Source organism: Mesoplodon mirus, assembly GCF_964341445.2.
Source record: "Mesoplodon mirus genome assembly, chromosome: 12".
NCBI classification, from domain to species: Eukaryota; Metazoa; Chordata; class Mammalia; order Artiodactyla; family Ziphiidae; genus Mesoplodon; species Mesoplodon mirus.
In genome coordinates, this window is record NC_138988.1 from 42,227,368 (window position 1) to 42,245,635 (window position 18,268).

The following is an 18,268-nucleotide window of genomic DNA, read 5'->3' on the forward strand; positions in this document are numbered from 1 at the left end:
GCAGTGGTTGAGAATCTGCCTGCTAATGCAGGGGACAAGGGTTCGAGCCCTGGTCTGGGAAGATCCCACATGCCACGGAGCGGCTAGGCCCGTGAGCCACAACTACTGAGCCTGCGAGTCTGGAGCCTGCACTCCGCAAGAGAGGCCGCGATAGTGAGAGGCCCGCGCACCGCAATGAAGAGTGGCCCCCTCTTGCCACAACTAGAGAAAGCCCTCGCACAGAAACGAAGACCCAACACAGCAAAAATTAATTAATTAATTAATTAACTCCTACCCCAACATCTAAAAAATAAAAATAAATTAAAAAAATAATAATAAAAATGGATTAAAGACCTAAATATAAGATCTAAAACCATAAAACTCTTAGAAGAAACATAGGTATAAATCTCTGTGATCTTCGATTAGGTAATGGTTTCTTAGATATGACACCAAAAACAAAAGAAAAAGTAGATAAATTGGACTTTAACAAAATTTAAAACTTCTGTGTTTCAAAGGACACCATCAAGGAAGTGAAAAGAAAACCCACAGAACTGGAGAACATTTTTGTAAATCATATATCTGATAAGAAACTTGTATCTAGCATAAAAAATTATTACAATTTAATAATAAAGACAACTAAATTAAAAAATGGGCAGATGATCTGAACAGATATTTCTCTAAAGAAGATATATAGGGCTTCCTTGGTGGCGCAGTGGTTGAGAGTCTGCCTGACAATGCAGGGGACACGGGTTCGTGCCCCGGTCTGGGAGGATCCCACATGCCGCGGAGCGGCTGGGCCTGTGAGCCATGGCCGCTGAGCCTGCGCCTCCGGAGACTGTGCTCCGCAACGGGAGAGGCCACAACAGTGAGAGGCCCGCATACGGCAAAAAAAAAAAGAAAAAAAGAAGAAGATATATAAATGGCCGATAAGCACGTGAAAAGATGCTCAATACCATTAGCCATCAGGTAAATGCAAATCAAAACCACAATGAGATAATGCTTCACACTCACCAGCATGACCATAATAAAAAAGACAGACAATAACAAGTGTAGGCAAAGATGCGGAGAAATTGGAACCCCCATGTACTGCTGCTGGGAATGTAAAACAGAACAGCTGTTTTAAAAAACAGTCTGATTGTTCCTCAACCAGTTAAAAATAGAGTTACCTTAAGACCCAACAATTCTACTCCTAGATATTGGGTTGGCCAAAAAAATTCGTTTGGGTTTTTCCATTCGATCATATAGAAAAACCCGAATGAACTTTTTGGCCAAGCCAATATATACACAAGGAAATAAAAACATATATCCACATAAAAATCTGAACGAATGTTCATAGCAGCTAGCTGGAAAGTGGAAAGAAACAAAATGTCCATCAACTGATGAATGGATAAATAAAATCTGGTATATACAATGGAATATTATTCTGAAATAAAAAGAAATGAAGTACTGACTACAACATGGATGAACCTTGAAAACATTATACTAAATGAAAGAAGCCAGTTACAAAAGAACAAATATCATATGAGTCCATTTATATGAAATGTCCAGAACAGGAAAGTTTATGTAGAAAGAAAGTAGATTAGTGGCTGCCTGGGGCTGGGGAAAATAGGAGGAATGGGGGTGACTGCTAGAGGGTATGGGATTTCTTTGGGGGATGATAAAAATGTCCTAAAACTGACAGTGGTGATGGTTGTAAAACTGTAGATATACTAAAAACCAATGAATTGCACATTTTAAATGGGTGAATTTTATATGTGAATTATATCTCAATAAAGTCATTACAAGAAAAATATGAAAAAAAAGTAGAGTACTTGCATTAAAGGGTTGAATTTTTCTCCATTTTCCCACATAAAAGATCTATAATGACAGTTTTTCAATTAGAAAAAAGTTCTTGGCCAGGCCTAGCATTCTCCACATTTCTCATTAGTCATGTGCTGGTGACATGAAGCAGGAAGCCAAGGAGAAATCCCAAGTAACTGAAGCAGTTCATACAGGGGTTAAGTCACAGCTAAATGCTTTAGAAGATACAAAGGATTACTAACTTAATAGTTAGTAATTACAAAGGAAACATTCCAGTCAAGAAGCTGCCCTCTGCTCTCAGGGCCCCCACTGCAAAAAAGGCAGGTCTTTCACGCCCCATGGAAAAACAGACCAAAGTCTCTGTTCATAACTCAGCAAAGCAGTGCTGCTTGCAACTAGGTCCCAGGCATGCTCTGTGGAAACAGGGTCCTCTGGTCAAGTAAGCGTGAGGAGAGCTGCATGACGTCCCCTCGTAGACAGTCGCAGTGCACGTTAGCACAGCGAAGGCACTAAAAAGTCCAGAAGCAAAGAAACCTATTTATTTTTGCTTTATTCCAGGTCACCTGATCACGGAAGCTTTCCTCCACACAGCATCTATTAACATGTGCTGAAAGGATGCTAGTAGGAGCAGTTTGATTCTAGAATAAACTATTATCCACAGGATTCTGTTCCTTACCCTTTGTCCCACCCCCATGCTGAATCAATGGAGACGGGGCAAGACAATAGGGAGCAATAAATTATTCAGTGTTCTGGGGCTTCTCTCTATGTGTCAATAACAACAGGGTTTCTAAGTCATCCATTAGGGAGACCTCATTTACCCTTTTGGCAAAAAATACATTGTGTAGACCACTGGTGACTCAGAGCTGAAATGTGTGGTTCCGAAGCCCCAGGGTTTGCATATTTTAATATTAGGAATGTAAGAAAAGACTCCAGGAAATGTCAGAACAGCTTCTAGAACTCTGATGATATTTCCCTATTGATGCTTTTTATGGTTTCTAGTTCCTATCAAGTCACAGCTTACATAACATGACTTAAATCAGAGGCGGTCAGCTGAGAAAAGGAGGCAATGCCAATGATTATGGAAATACACTCAATTTCAAGAACTGTATAGAGAAGGACCTTAATTTTTGCTCTCTTAAAGGAATCTGGGCCAATTATAGTATGCTGAGCAAAAACAGTACATTTAGTCAGTAACATCCGCAACCCAGTCGGCCAGGCCAGAAATCAGGGAGTTGTCCCAGGAGCCTTCCAAATACTTCTCAGAGCTGTTCTCACCCCTCCATTCTGATGGCCACTGTTCTAGGGTCTTCACCATCTCTCACCCTAACTAATGGGGTAAGCCAGCTCTCCTGCCTCTACTCTGCGACTCAAGCATCACCCTGTCCACATGTGTCATCCTCCTCCTCAGACCCCTCAGGGCTCCTTCTGTTCCAACCAAGCGCTCCACCCCACCTTGCTCGATAGCCTCATCACCTGCGCTGCAGAGAAAACTCAACTTAAAAAGGTGAAATGACCATCCTTAAGTCATAGGATGGATCTGGGATCAGAACCTTGATCATCTTGTGCCAACTCAGGAGACAATATGCAGATATCAACTTAGCAACTGCAGGAACTCATGTTTGAGAATTTAAACTTGTGCAAGTGATATATTCAGTCCCAACTGTGTGCTGCCATGACTTGCAGCAGTCACTGCTTTAACATTAGTTATCCTCAAAACTGGACATTTGAGGGAAAACCAAGCTGCTTGCCTGATTTGAGCCAGATGGCAATGGTAAATGACACTAGTGATAAGATGTTCAGATTTAAAATGTGACCTCAAAGGCCAAAGGAGGCATAAATCCATATTCATATGGTAATTTTAATTCATTGGGAAAACTGCATTACACTCAAGCACTGTACTGGCCATAAACGACTGATTCTACATGTCAACACCCAGAGCCTTGACATGCAAGTTAATCTAGAGACTTTGAATAAATTGACATCTGCAAAAAGAATATTTCCATTCTGAAAATTAGAATCAGAAAGTTTAGAGCCAAGTGTAGTGTTCCATTGGTAATTATTTCAGAGATTACTAAAAAGAGGGGAGAACAAAGTGAACGAGCCATTCAGCGCCAAAAGGAAATAACCAGGCCAAGTCAGGTCTGCTGATATCCAAATTATCATGAAAACACTGCTCTCTGCATATGCTAAAATCACTTCTTAATTTCTTACATATGAAAATGTTTTGGATTTATATAGTGTCTTTCATGTCAGGAACTCCATCTTTTGTAACTTATTAGCTAGTTAATCCTCTACTACTATTACTTCATTTTAATTTGTGTCCCCAAATTAACCATGGGAAAAAAATCTAAGGCCAGATGTTTATATTTTTAAGTTTTTCAATTTTAGATATTATTCAACCAACATAGCCCTCAAGGAATCTCAAAATGCTCATGAAAGTAAAAACAACGAGTTTTCCCTTTAAACTAAACAGTTGAAAACAATCCAATCTTTCTTTTGAATACGTGGAAAATAAAACTGAGAGAGATAGCTACTGGACTTTATAAGCACACACTGAAATCTTAAAAGTCTTTTCTCCATTTCAATATACAACAACAAAAGAGATGAAACCAAGTGATATCTGTCCTGTGCTAGTGAATTACATATGGATCTGGGTCTCCTCTGCTATGACCCCGCCTCCGCCCCCTGAAGACAGGACTGTGAATGGCCATCTATGCATCCCCGAGTGCTCAGTATGTAGCAGGCTCTCAGTAAGTATTAACTGATCTGAATATTAATGTTGTTAAGTAAACAATTAGAAGTCCTAAGCAGAGATAAGCTGGGATGACATTGTTTATCTTTCCAATGTGATCAGGAAATCTTTCATTCTGACTATTTTAAGAACAGCAATTAAAAAAAAACTTTATGCCACCATTCAAAAATTTTTATTAATCAAATAATTTAAATAGACTTCCAATAATTCAGACTGTGTGCTTTGGGTTGAAGTTTATAGTCTATGAAAAGTGAAGTAGGCTGAGATTTTTACAGAAATTTTACATTTCTCTGGAGACCTACTTCTAAATAACAGGGGAGTTCCTTTCGCCTGCCCAGGATCATATCCCCTTCCTCTGGTAAGAGCCTCTGAGTTTTAGAAAGCTACCCCTTCCTCACTGATGACAGTCTTGTTGGTCTATCAAGGAAGGTGCCTGGCCTTCCCTTGGACAACAAAAAGGCCAGGGTCCCCAGTTGTACCAAGTGAACACCCTTCTCTGCAACAGGAATCTCAAACCAAGTGCCCCAAGCACTGAGGGCGAGGTGAGAGCAGATTCACTCAGTCAGTGGTACGCAAGAGACTATTTGTTCCTGCTGCCCAAACCCCCATGGCTGTCTGGTCCAAGTCCTCTTCCAGACTGGCTCTTCCCCACAGCTTTCCAGTATGTTCCCCTCCTCCCCTGGGTTAGCCAGAGATGGATTCTGTTGCTTACAACCCTGGAATACTGACTAATGCATAGCACTTCCCAATCCTCACTGACCAACACCTGCCATGCCAACTCTAGGTCAGCTTGATCCACTCATTTAAGACCTATATTGAGCAGGACTCTGCTTGTCTGCTCAGATCCCTGTGTGAATTCTTAAAGATACTAAAATTAAGTTATTGAAATGTTTCCCCTAATTGTCATTGGTTTCCTTCCTGTCCCTGTCAGTATAGTTTTATATGATGATAAAATTATAAGTTAAGTACCAGATTCTATTCCTATCAGAAAAGAGCTTTAAATCTAGATTACATTTAAAGGGAAAGAGTTGAGGTTTCAAACAAAAACTTACGAAGCGTACAAACTAGTAACTCAAAGTAACTTAACATTTTCAAAGTTCTTTTTGATCCTCATGTTTTAAAATCAAAACATGAAAAGTTAGGCCAAGGAGAATAACAGATCACACAAGATGACATATGTGAAAGGACCGTGAACTCTGTGAAACATAAGGCATAATGCCCCCGTCTTAACCTTAACTTGCCAACTCACCTTTGCCAGGGATGAGAGCCTTCCGAAAGGCATCCTTCAGAGAGCTGTGCCCATGTAAGAGTCTGTGGCTGGGAGAGATGGCCACGTGGGAGGTGCCGTAAACGGCCTCGGGGGTGGCCGTGTAGGCACTCAGCTTTTCTCCTGTGACTTGCCCATCAACCTGGCAGGAGGGAAGCAGAGTCATTTCATTTCTCAGTCCTCCCTCTGGGCTGCTGTGCTCCCCAGCCATATCCCTTCCTCCCACCCCTCCCCAATCCCAGACAGTGGTGACAGCTTCTGACCATAGCCACAGGGATGTGGGGACCTGAGGTGGTCCCTAGCAGGGGCAGAAAGGGCAAGAGAGAAGAGGGTCGCAGCTCCTCTTTCAGGAGGCCTCCCCAGTGCCCACAACCAGGCATACCTGGGGGCCCCAAATCAAAGGGGGTCAAAGCATGCTCAGAAGGATGCCTTCCCCGGTTCTTGGCTCCTTTGTTCACAAATCAATAATAACTGTCAATGTTATTCGTCCTGAGAAAGGAGCTATACTTTCCTCCAGGATTTAAGTTACAAATAAAGGCATCATTTCTAACCAGAAAAAGACACTGAGGCTAATTCCATTTTGAATAGGAAAGAAAGGACAGCCTGAGCTGAGCTCAAGAATGAGTGCTCCTAGGGCTGGTTAAATGCCTTTCAAGGGAGAGTCAAACATTAGGCACCAACTGAATGCCAACTATGTGACAGACACAGAGGACACAGAGAGGCCAGATCCTCCTTCCTTCACACATTCAAATGTGCTCACAAAGTGCCAATGATGTGCAAAGCGCTTGGGGCCCAGAACTAAAAGTCCACACTATGGACTGAGTGCCAATTAGGTGTCACCTATGGAGCCAGGCATGGGGCCTCAGAGGCACAGCCATATGGCCCTGTACCTGCAGGACTGAGAGTGTTCCCTCTGGAGATGTCTCATTTTCAGGTGGGTCCAGGAATGAAGATGGAAACACTTTCATGATAAAATATTGGGCAAGGGAGAGAATACAGAAGACATTCCACATACAGTAGCCGGGTGGCGCAGAGACCTGCATCCCTCACCCTGGTGGAGAAGCAAAGGCCTACAATGTGATCACATCTTGAAATGAAAATTTTGGATGTAATGAGTTAAATAAAATATGTTATTAAAATTAATTTCACCTGTTTCTTTGCACTTTAAAAAATGTGGCTACTAGAAAATTTGAAATTACATATGTGACTCTCAGTATCTTTCTACTGGATAGCACTGCTGCAGAGTCTCAAGTTGCTGGTCTCTTCAAAGAGCTCTAAAAATGCAGAAGGGGGTTTCTGAGCATTAATTGCTGGAGATGCTCTTGCTTGATCACCTTTAATGTGAAGTCCAAATGGCAGCCCACACAGTCCCCGATCCAGTGGGCCTGCATGCCTTTTATTCCGTACCATTCAGGAAGGTCTGCCAGCGCGTCCTGCATGGGCTGTAGGAATGAAAGGAGAACGGAGAGGTAGAAGCACACAGCTTACTTAAGACAAAGCAAGTGATCTGGGACTCGCTAAGGTGGGAGAACTGGGGACACTGAAGGAGGTTCAGGATTTAGCCCTTTTCTCCTTCACTTGTCAATCAGAGAGGTCCAGCAAAGGTCACACAGATGTACTCATCATGACTCAACTTAGTGAGATGGGTTTCACTCATTTCTCTATTTTGAGTGGGCCAAGGTTTCAGAGAGAGAAGAAAATTAACAAGGAGAGACCATGATTAACATCTTTGATGGATGTGGTTAGTGCATTCTCCTCCACAGCCTGGGACCTAAACAAAAGAAGTTCAAGTTTATGAATTTTTAAACCCTAAGATAAGTCATTCACAGGTATGGCTATTCTACAACTCAACTGTATTATATATAGAACATTATAAGTTTATTTAAAAAATAAAAATTAGCATAAGGGAAACCATCACATTTATTTGTGTAACATTTACTATTAAAAGCACACATTTTCATCGTTGTCTAATTTTAATCCTAAAATCCTACAAAAGGGAGGCTTTTCAATAAACTATTCTCTATGGGCTCAAGCTCATGCCATCCCTTTATTTGAAGATGAGATACATTCTTTCAACAAATAAGTTTAAAAGTAAATCATATATTTATAACAAGCGTCCAATTTTAAATTCCTAATTGTATTATGACTAATACAGGCAACATAACGATGCTTTATTCGTGTAGTGTTTTGTAATTCATAAAGTGCTTTTACACACATCTCTTCTCACACACTCTGGGTAAGGTAGCTCACTTTCAGATTAATGAACCCACACTGAGAAAGGGTATAGCTTTCTCATACAAGCCTGCAGGAAAGGACAAGCCAGGACTAAAACCCAGACCTTACTAACTGCATTCTTTTGCCTACAGTGCAGACTTACTCTATCGTGTGATAAACAACACAGAGCATTTTCTATACTTGTCATCTATCTATCTATCCATTCTCATTTATTCGGGAGAGCCTGCAAGTTTCAAGATCCAGAAATTTCTTTTGAGGCAGAAATTGTGGATTATGGACACCATCAAGTTGACCAGCAATGTGTTCATTCATTTGTTTATTCCGAGGAGGGTATTAATTCCCCAACCCTAAACACAAGGACCTCATCTAGGCATTGGAGACTTGGGCATACACAAAGCAGGATGTGCCAGAGTCCCTAAAATGAAGTTTAAATAATGCACACATGGAGCCTGCTGCTATTAGTTGGGTAACTGATCAAAATGCAATGCCAAATGCTATTAGCATCACAGAAGATGGGACACGGGTTGTGGAAATGAATCAAAGGAAAAGAAAAATAGTGGGAGGGTAGGGAAGAAAAGTAACAGAGTGAAAAGCAGGGAGAGATATAAAGGATTTGGGGGGTGGACCACAGAGGAGAAGGAAAGTCATAGGAAGTGGGCGGGTGAGGAAAGAAAAGCTCCAAAAAGAAAAGAAAGGAAAGGAAAAGAAGCAACTAAAGAGTGCCTACCCAGCCCACAGTAGGGTGCAATGACCAGTCAATAACAGGGTGAGCCTTCCTGCCATGAGGCTGTCAATCTTGAGAGAAAAGCAAAGGAAAGAGGGAACGGAGTTACACTAATATTAAAATAGAAACCAGACGTGTGTGCAAAATCGGAAAAGGAGAGCACTGGAAAGCCTCAGTGAAGAGCTCAAGCTGTCCTTTTAATGCAACGTCACACTAAGGCTCAGTAAAGGCAGGTCCCCTTCCTTTTTGCTACCAATAGGAACCTAGCTATGTGACACTTGGCATAATCCTCATGCAGAGACACAACTACCCAGCTCATGTTTATAGGTCATCTTCAACAAAATGATTCTAGGGTTCTCCCATTTCCAGACCATTAATCACGAAAGATAAAAACGTTTTTTATGAGGAAATGTCATTAATTAGAAACCGTGGGTATTTTATAGTCTACCTGGTCATTTGGAAAGGAGATCCACAAAAACCAAATAGCTGATGACAAAGATTCAGAAATATTTTAGGTAAGTTTTGAAACTTCATAATTCAGCATGACCTACGCTTAAGCCAATTCATGATGTTGATGAAACGGTATTGCCCAATCTCCCAGGGCAGGATCAAGGAAAACCAGAGTTGCTAGTTTTAAGTAAAATAAGCAGATCAACATGTGTCAATGCAATACATATGTTCCAACATCTGTGCTTGTGAGATGGCTTTCCATAGGATATACAAAATGCTTTATGGGTCAAGTAAAGTTGCCCAAAAGGACCATTATGTTTCAGTATTTTCCTGAGTGAAAACTGACTTTTGAGAAGGTGGTAAAAGTCCTGCTTCAGGTTCCTGACTGTTCATTACTTCTATTAAAGTGGCTTTCTTTTGGTACAGACTATTATGTATAAAATAAATAAGCTACAAGGATATATTGTACTGCCCAAGGCATATAGCCAATATCTTAAAATAACTATGAGTGGAGTATAATCTCTAAAAATTTTCAATCACTACATTATATAACTGAAACTAACATAATATTGTAAATCAACTATACCTCAAAAAAAAAAAAGTCAGAGCAACGAGATTGGTTCAAGATGGTGGAGTAGAAGGACGTGCCCTCACTCCCTCTTGCAAGAACACCAGAATCACAACAAACTGCTGAATAGTCATCGATGGGAAGACACTGCAACTCACCAAAAAAGATACCTCACATCCAAACACAAAGGAGAAGCCACAATAAGATGGTAGGAGGGGCACAATCACAATAAAATCAAATTCCATAACTGCTGGGGGGGTGACTCACAAATGGAGAACACTTATACCACAGAAGTCCACCCACTGGAGTAAGGGTTCTGAGCCCCACGTCAGGCTTCCCAATCTGTGGGTCTGGCAACGGGAGGAGAATTCCTAGAGAATCAGACTTTGAAGGCTAGCGGGATTCGATTGCAGGACTTTGACAGGATTGGGGGAAACAGACACTCCACTCTTGGAGGGCACACACAAAGTAGTGTGCTCACTGGGACCCAGGGGAAGGAGCAGTGACCCCATAAGAGACTGAGCCAGACCTACCTGCTAGTGTTGGAGGGTCTCCTGCAGAGGCGGGGGATGGCTGTGGCTCACCGTGGAGACAAGGACACTGGCAGCAGAAGTTCTGGGAAGTACTCCTTGGTGTGAGCCCTCCCAGAGTCCGCCATTAGCCCCACCAAAGAGACCGGGTAGGCTCCAGTGTTGGGTCGCCTCAGGCCAAACAACCAACAGGGAGGGAACCCAGTCCCACCCATCAGCAGACAAGTGAATTTAAGTTTTACTGAGCTCAGCCCACCAAAGCAACAGCCAGCTCTACCCACCACCAGTCCCTCCCATCAGGAAACTTGCACAAGCCTCTTAGACAGCCTCATCCACCAGAGGGTAGACAACAAAAGCAAGAAGAACTACAATCCTGCAGCCTGTGGAACAAAAACCACATTCACAGAAAGAAAGACAAGACGAAAAGGCAGAGGGCTATGTACCAGATGAAGGAACAAGATAAAACCCCAGAAAAACAACTAAATGAAGTTGAGATAGGCAACCTTCCAGAAAAAGAATTCAGAATAATGATAGTGAATATGATCCAGGACCTCGCAAAAAGAATGGAGGCAAAGATCGAAAAGATGCAAGAAACATTTAACAAAGATCTGGAAGAATTAAAGAACAAACAAACAGAGATGAACAACACAATAACTGAAATGAAAAATACACTAGAAGGAATCGATAGCAGAATAACTGAGGCAGAAGAACGGATAAGTGACCTGGAAGACAGAATGGTGGAATTCACTGCTGTGGAACAGAATAAAGAAAAAAGGACAAAAAGAAATGAAGACAGACTAAGAGACCTCTGGGACAACATTTAACGCAACAACATTTGCATTATGGGGCTCCCAAAAGGAGAAGAGAGAGAGAAAGGACCAGAGAAAATATTTGAGGAGATTATAGTCGAAAACTTCCCTAACATGGGAAAGGAAATAGCCACCCAAGTCCAGGAAGGGCAGAGTTCCATACAGGATAAACCCAAGGAGAAACATGCCAAGACACATAGTAATCAAACTGGCAAAAATTAAAGACAAAGAAAAATTATTGAAAGCAGGAAGGGAAAAGAGACAAATAACATACAAGGGAACACCCATACGGTTAACAGCTGATTTCTCAGCAGAAACTCTACAAGCCAGAGGGAGTGGCATGATATACTTAAGTGATGAAAGGGAAGAACCTACAACCAAGATTACTCTACCCAGCAAGGATCTCATTCAGATTCAATGGAGAAATCAAAAGCTTTACATACAAGCAAAAGCTAAGAGAATTCCGCACCACCAAACCAGCTCTACAACAAATGCTAAAGGAACTTCTTTAAGTGGGAAACACAAGAGAAGGAAAGGACCTACAAAAACAAACCCAAAACATTAAGAAAATGGAAATAGGAACATACATATAAATAATTACCTTAAACGTGAATGGTTTAAATGTTCCAACCAAAAGACACAGGTTTGCTGAATGGATACAAAAACAAGACCTGTATATATGCTGTCTAGAAGAGACCCACTTCAGACCAAGTGAGACTGAAAAGTGAGGGGATGGAAAAAGATATTCCATGCAAATGGAAATCAAAAGAAAGCTGGAGTAGCAATACTCATATCAGATAAAATAAAGAATGTTACAAGAGACAAGGAAGGACATTACATAATGATCAAGGGATCAATCCAAGAAGAAGATATAACAATTATAAATATATATGCACCCAACATAGAAGCACCTCAATTCATAAGGCAACTACTAACAGCTATAAAAGAGGAAATCGACAGTAACACAATCATAGTGGGGGACTTTAACACCTCACTTACACCAATGGACAGATCATCCAAAATGAAAATTAATAAGGAAACACAAGCTTTAATGACACAATAGACCAGATAGATTTAATTGATATTTATAGGACATTCCATCCAAAAACAGATTACAATTTCTTCTCAACTACGCACGGAACATTCTCCAGGATAGATCACATCTTGGGTCACAAATCAAGCCTCAGTAAATTTAAGAAAATTGAAATCATATCAAACATCTTTTCTGACCACAACGCTATGAGATTAGAAATCAACTATAGGGAAAAAAATGTAAAAAACATAAACACATGGAGGCTAAACAGTACATTACTAAATAACCAAGAGATCACTGAAGAAATCAAAGAGGAAATCAAAAAATATCTAGAGACAAATGACAATGAAAATACGACGATCCAAAACCTATGGGATGCAGCAAAAGCAGTTCTAAGAGGGAAGTTTATAGCTATATACAAGCCTACCTCAAGAAACAAGAAAAATCTCAAATAAACAATCTAACCTTACACCTAAAGGAACTAGAGAAAGAAGAACAAACAAAACCCAAAGTAGGCAGAAGGAAAGAAATCATAAAGATCAGAGCAGAAATAAATGAAATAGAAACAAAGGAAACAATAGCAAAGATCAATAAAGCTAAAAGCTGGTTCTTTGAGAAGATAATCAAAATTGATAAACCATTAGCCAGACTCATCAAGAAAAAGAGTGAGGGTTTCCCTGGTAGCGCAGTGGTTGAGAGTCCGCCTGCCGATGCAGGGAATGTGGGTTCGTGCCCCGGTCCAGGAGGATCCCACATGCCGCAGAGCAGCTGGGCCCGTGAGCCATGGCCACTGAGCCTGCGCGTCCGGAGCCTGTGCTCTGCAACGGGTGAGGCCACAAGAGTGAGAGGCCCGCGTACCGCAAAAAAAAAAAAAAGAAAAAAAAAAAGAAAAAGAGTGAGAGGACTCAAATCAATAAAATTAAAAATGAAAAAGGATAAGGCCAGAAACTATCAAACACTTAGAGGAAAACATAGGCAGAACACTCTATGACATAAATCACAGCAAGATCCTTTTGGACCCACCTCCTAGAGAAATGGAAATAAAAACAAAGATAAACAAATGGGACCTAATGAAACTTCAAAGCTTTTGCACAGCAAAGGAAACCATAAAAAAGACCAAAAGACAACCCTCAGAATGGGAGAAAATATTTGCAAATGAAGCAACTGACAAAGGATTAATCTCCAAAATTTATAAGCAGCTCATGCAGCTCAATAGCAAAAAAACAAACAACCCAATCCAAAAATGGGCAGAAGACTTAAATAGGCATTTCTCCAAAGAAGATATACAGACTGCCAACAAATGCATGAAAGAATGCTCAACATCATTAATCATTAGAGAAATGCAAATCAAAACTACAATGAGATATCATCTCACACCAGTCAGAATGGCCATCATCAAGAAATCTAGAAACAATAAATGCTGGAGAGGGTGTGGAGAAAAGGGAACACTCTTGCACTGCTGGTGGGAATGGGAATTGGTACAGCCACTATGGAGAACGGTATGGAGGTTCCTTAAAAAACTAAAAATAGAACTACCATATGACCCAGCAATCCCACTACTAGGCATATACCCTGAGAAAAGCATAATTCAAAAAGAGACATGTACAAAAATGTTCATTGCAGCTGTATTCACAATAGCCCGGAGCTGGAAACAACCTAAGTGTCCATCATCGGATGAATGGATAAAGATGTGGCACATATATACAATGGAATATTACTCAGCCATAAAAAGAAACGAAACTGAGCTATTTGTAATGAGGTGGATAGACCTAGAGTCTGTCATACAGAGTGAAGTAAGTCAGAAAGAGAAAGACAAATACCGTATGCTAACACATATATATGGAATTAAAAAAAAAATGTCCTGAAGAACCTAGGGGTAAAACGGGAATAAAGACACAGACCTACTTGAGAATGGACTTGAGGATATGGGGAGGGGGAAGGGTAAGCTGTGACAAAGCGAAAGAGCGGCATGGACATGTATACACTACCAAACGTAAGGTAGATAGATAGTGGGAAGCAGCCGCAGAGCACAGGGAGATCAGCTCGGTGCTTTGTGACCGCCTGGAGGGGTGGGATGGGGAGGGTGGGAGGGAGGGAGATGCATGAGGGAAGGGATATGGGAACAGATGTATATGTATGACTGATTCACTTTGTTATAAAGCAGAAACTAATAAAAAATAATAATAATATACCAAAAAAATGAAAAAGGGGAAGTTACAACAGACACTGCAGAAATACAAAGCATCTTAAGAGACTACTACAAGCAACTCTATGCCAATAAAATGGACAACCTGGAAGAAATGGACAAATTCTTAGAAAGGTATAACCTTCCAAGACTGAACCAGGAAGAAACAGAAAATATGAACAGACCAATCACAAGTAATGAAATTGAAACTGTGATTAAAAATCTTCCAACAAACAAAAGTCCAGGACCAGGTGGCTTCACAGGTGAATTCTATCAAACATTTAGAGAAGAAATAACACCCATCCTCTCAAACTCTTCCAAAAAATTGCAGGGGAAGGACCACTCCTAAACTGATTCTATGAGGCCACCATCACCCTGATACCAAAACCAGACAAAGATACTACAAAAAAAGAAAATTACAGACCAATCTCACTGATGAATATAGATGCAAAAATCCTCAACAAAATACTAGCAAACAGAATCCAACAACATATTAAAAGGATCATACACCATGATCAAGTGGGATTTATCCCAGGGATGCAAGGATTCTTCAATATACTCAATCAATGTGATACACCATATTAACAAACTGAAGATTAAAAACCATATGATCATCTCAATAGATGCAGAAAAAGCTTTTGACAAAATTCAACACTGATTTAGGATAAAACCTCTCCAGAAAGGAGGCATAGAGGGAACCTACCTCAACATAATAAAGGCCATATATGACAAACCCACAGCAAACATCATTCTCAATGGTGAAAAACTGAAAGCATTTCCCCTAAGATCAGGAAGAAGACAAGGATGTCCACTCTCACCACTATTATTCAGCATAGTTTTGTAAGTCCTAGCCACGGCAATCAGAGAAGAAAAGGAATACAAATTGGAAAAGAAGAAGTAAAACTGTCACTGTTTGCAGATGACATGATACTATACATAGAGAATCCTAAAGATGCTACCAGAAAACTACTAGAGCTAATCAATGAATTTGGTAAAGTTACAGGATACAAAATTAATGCACAGAAATCTCTTGCATTCCTATACACTAAAGATGAAAAATCTGAAAGAGAAATTAAGGAAACACTCCCATTTACCATTGCAACAAAAAGAATAAAATACCTAGGAAAAAACCTACCTAGGGAGACAAAAGACCTGTATGCAGAAAACTATAAGACACTGTTGAAAGAAATTAAAGATGATACCAACAGATGGAGAGATATACCATGTTCTTGGATTGGAAGAATCAATATTGTGAAAATGACTATACTACCCAAGGCAATCTACAGATTCAATGCAATCCCTATCAAATTACCAGTGGCATTTTTTACAGAACTAGAACAAAATATCTTAACATTTGTATGGAGATACAAAAGACCCCGAATAGCCAAAGCAGTCTTGAGGGGAAATAAATGGAGCTGGCGGAATCAGACTCCCTGACTTCAGGCTATACTACAAAGCTACAGTAATCAAGACAATATGGTACTGGCACAAAAACAGAAATATGGATCAATGGAACAAGATAGAAAGCCCAGAGATAGACCCACACACCTATGGTCAACTAATCTATGTCAAAGGAGGCAAGGATATACAATGGAGAAAAGACAGTCTCTTCAATAAGTGGTGCTGGGAAAACTGGACAGCTACATGTAAAAGAATGAAATTAGAACACTCCCTAACACCACACACAAAAATAAATTCAAAGTGGATTAGAGATCTAAATGTAAGACCAGACACTATAAAACTCTTAGAGGAAAACATAGGAAGAACAGTCTTTGACATAAATCACAGCAAGATCTTTTTTGATCCACCTCCTACAGTAATGGAACTAAAAACAAAAATAAACAAATGGAACCTAATGAAACTTAAAAGCTTTTGCACAGCAAAGCAAACCATACACAAGACAAAAAGACAACCCTTAGAATGGGAGAAAATATTTGCAAACGGATCAATGGACAAAGGATTAATCTCCAAAATTTATAAACAGCTTATGTAGCTCAATATTAAAAAAACAAACAACCCAATCCAAAAATGGGCAGAAGACCTAAATAGACATTTCTCCAAAGAGGACATACAGATGGCCAGGAAGCATATGAAAAGCTGCTCAACATCACTAATTATTAGAGACATGCAAGTTAAAACTACAATGAGGTATCACCTCACACCAGTTAGAATGGGCATCATCAGAAAATCTACAAACAACAAATGCTGGAGAGGGTGTGGAGAAAAGGGAACCCTCTTGCACTGTTGGTGGGAATGTAAATTGGTACAGCCACTATGGAGAACAGTATGGAGGTTCCTTAAAAAACTAAAAATAGAATTACCTTATGAGTCAGTAATCCCACTACTGGGCATATACCCAGAGAGAACCATAATTCAAAAAGACACATGCACCCCAATGTTCATTGCAGCACTATTTACAATAGCCAGGTCATGGAAGCAACCTAAATGCCCATTGACAGACGAATGCATAAAGAAGATGTGGTATGTAAATACAATGGAATATTACTCAGCCATAAAAAGGAACGAAATTGGGTCATTTGTAGAGATGTGGATGAATCTAGAGACTGTCATACAGAGTGAAGTAAGTCAGAAAGAGAAAAACAAATATTGCATATTAACGCATATATGTGGAACCTAGAAAAATAGATGAACCAGTTTGCAGGGCAGAAATTGAGACACAGATGTAGAGAACAAACGTATGGACACCAAGGGGGGAAAGCAGTGGTGGGTGGGGGTGGTGGTGTGATGAATTGAGAGATTGGGATTGACATGTATACACTAATGTGTATAAAATGGATAACTAATAGGAACTTGCTGTATAAGAAAATAAATAAAATAAAATTCAAAAAAAAATTAAAGCAGCAATCACACAGTGTATAAGTAGTTCCTTTTGTATAAAGAAAAAAAAAGTCAATAAAGTTTATTGTAAAGTTAAAAAAAAAAGTGGCCTTCTTTCAGTTTCTCAAAAATACCAAGCCTGCCTCATGGCCTTGGCACATGCTATGTTCTTGCCCTGAAACACCGTTTCCTCACCCTCTATACGGTGGCTGCTGAGTCTCCCCATCTAAAGAGGTGCCCCTATCATTCTCCTTGCTCTTCCCACATCCCTAATGGTCCATCTCTTCTCTAGTCTGTTTGATTGCTTCTTGATGGTCTGGCTCCTTCTCTGCATTATAAGCTCCCTGAGAGTTCTGTTCACCAGTGTAAACTCAGCACCTATAGTTTCTGATATATAATAGGTATTTTGAATAAGTGAAAAAAAAAAAAGAGTAATGGGCCTCCTCCCAAGGTAATGTAGAAACCAACCCTTTCCCCTCCTCTTTTCCCTGATAATGATGAGGAAGCCTACCTCTAATAACCTGGGTCAGCCAAGGCTCTGGTTTCAATAGACCTGTCCCAGGGGACACACTGCTGACCATGGACAGGTGGCCTTGTCCTCCTGCGGCACAGCCAACAGGAACCTGGCTCTTCAGTGGGCCTCTTGGTGGCCTTTCAGTTTCATTGGTGTCCCTCTCTTTCCCTCCCTCAGGGATCTCAAGAGGCCTCAATTCCCTGATTTTAAGTCTGCAAACTTTCTGCTTTAAGAGAAAGTTACAAAAGTCCAAAAAAAATTGATACAGATTTATTTATTTGATACAGGTTTATTTTTAAATGTGACTTTTGGGGTGTTTAAAAATCACTCATAAGGACTTCCTTGGTGCTTCAGCGGTTAAGACTCTGTGCCCCCAATGCAGGGGGCCTGGGTTCGATCCCTGGTCAGGGAACTAGATCCAGCATGCTGCAACTAAAAGATCCCACACGCCGCAATGAAGATCCCAGGTGCCGCAACCAAGACCAGGTGCAGCCAAATAAATAAATATTTTTAAAAATATCACTCATAGGGCCTCCCTGGTGGCGCAGTGGTTGAGAGTCCGCCTGCCGATGCAGGGGATACGG

General features: G+C 40.5%; 1 protein-coding gene across 4 annotated transcripts in view; it reads right to left on the minus strand.

Moving 5' to 3' along the window:
• LARS2 (leucyl-tRNA synthetase 2, mitochondrial) overlaps positions 1–18,268 on the minus strand; it is a 242,167-nt gene that overhangs the window by 52,602 nt on the left and 171,297 nt on the right. For all 4 annotated transcript variants that reach the window (XM_082638131.1, XM_082638130.1, XM_082638128.1 and 1 more), the window contains 2 exons: positions 7,133–7,240; positions 5,781–5,940 (listed from right to left, as the gene is read on the minus strand). In XM_082638131.1, coding sequence (XP_082494257.1) covers positions 5,781–5,940; positions 7,133–7,240 — 268 coding nt within the window. The remainder of the gene's footprint in view (positions 1–5,780; positions 5,941–7,132; positions 7,241–18,268) is intronic.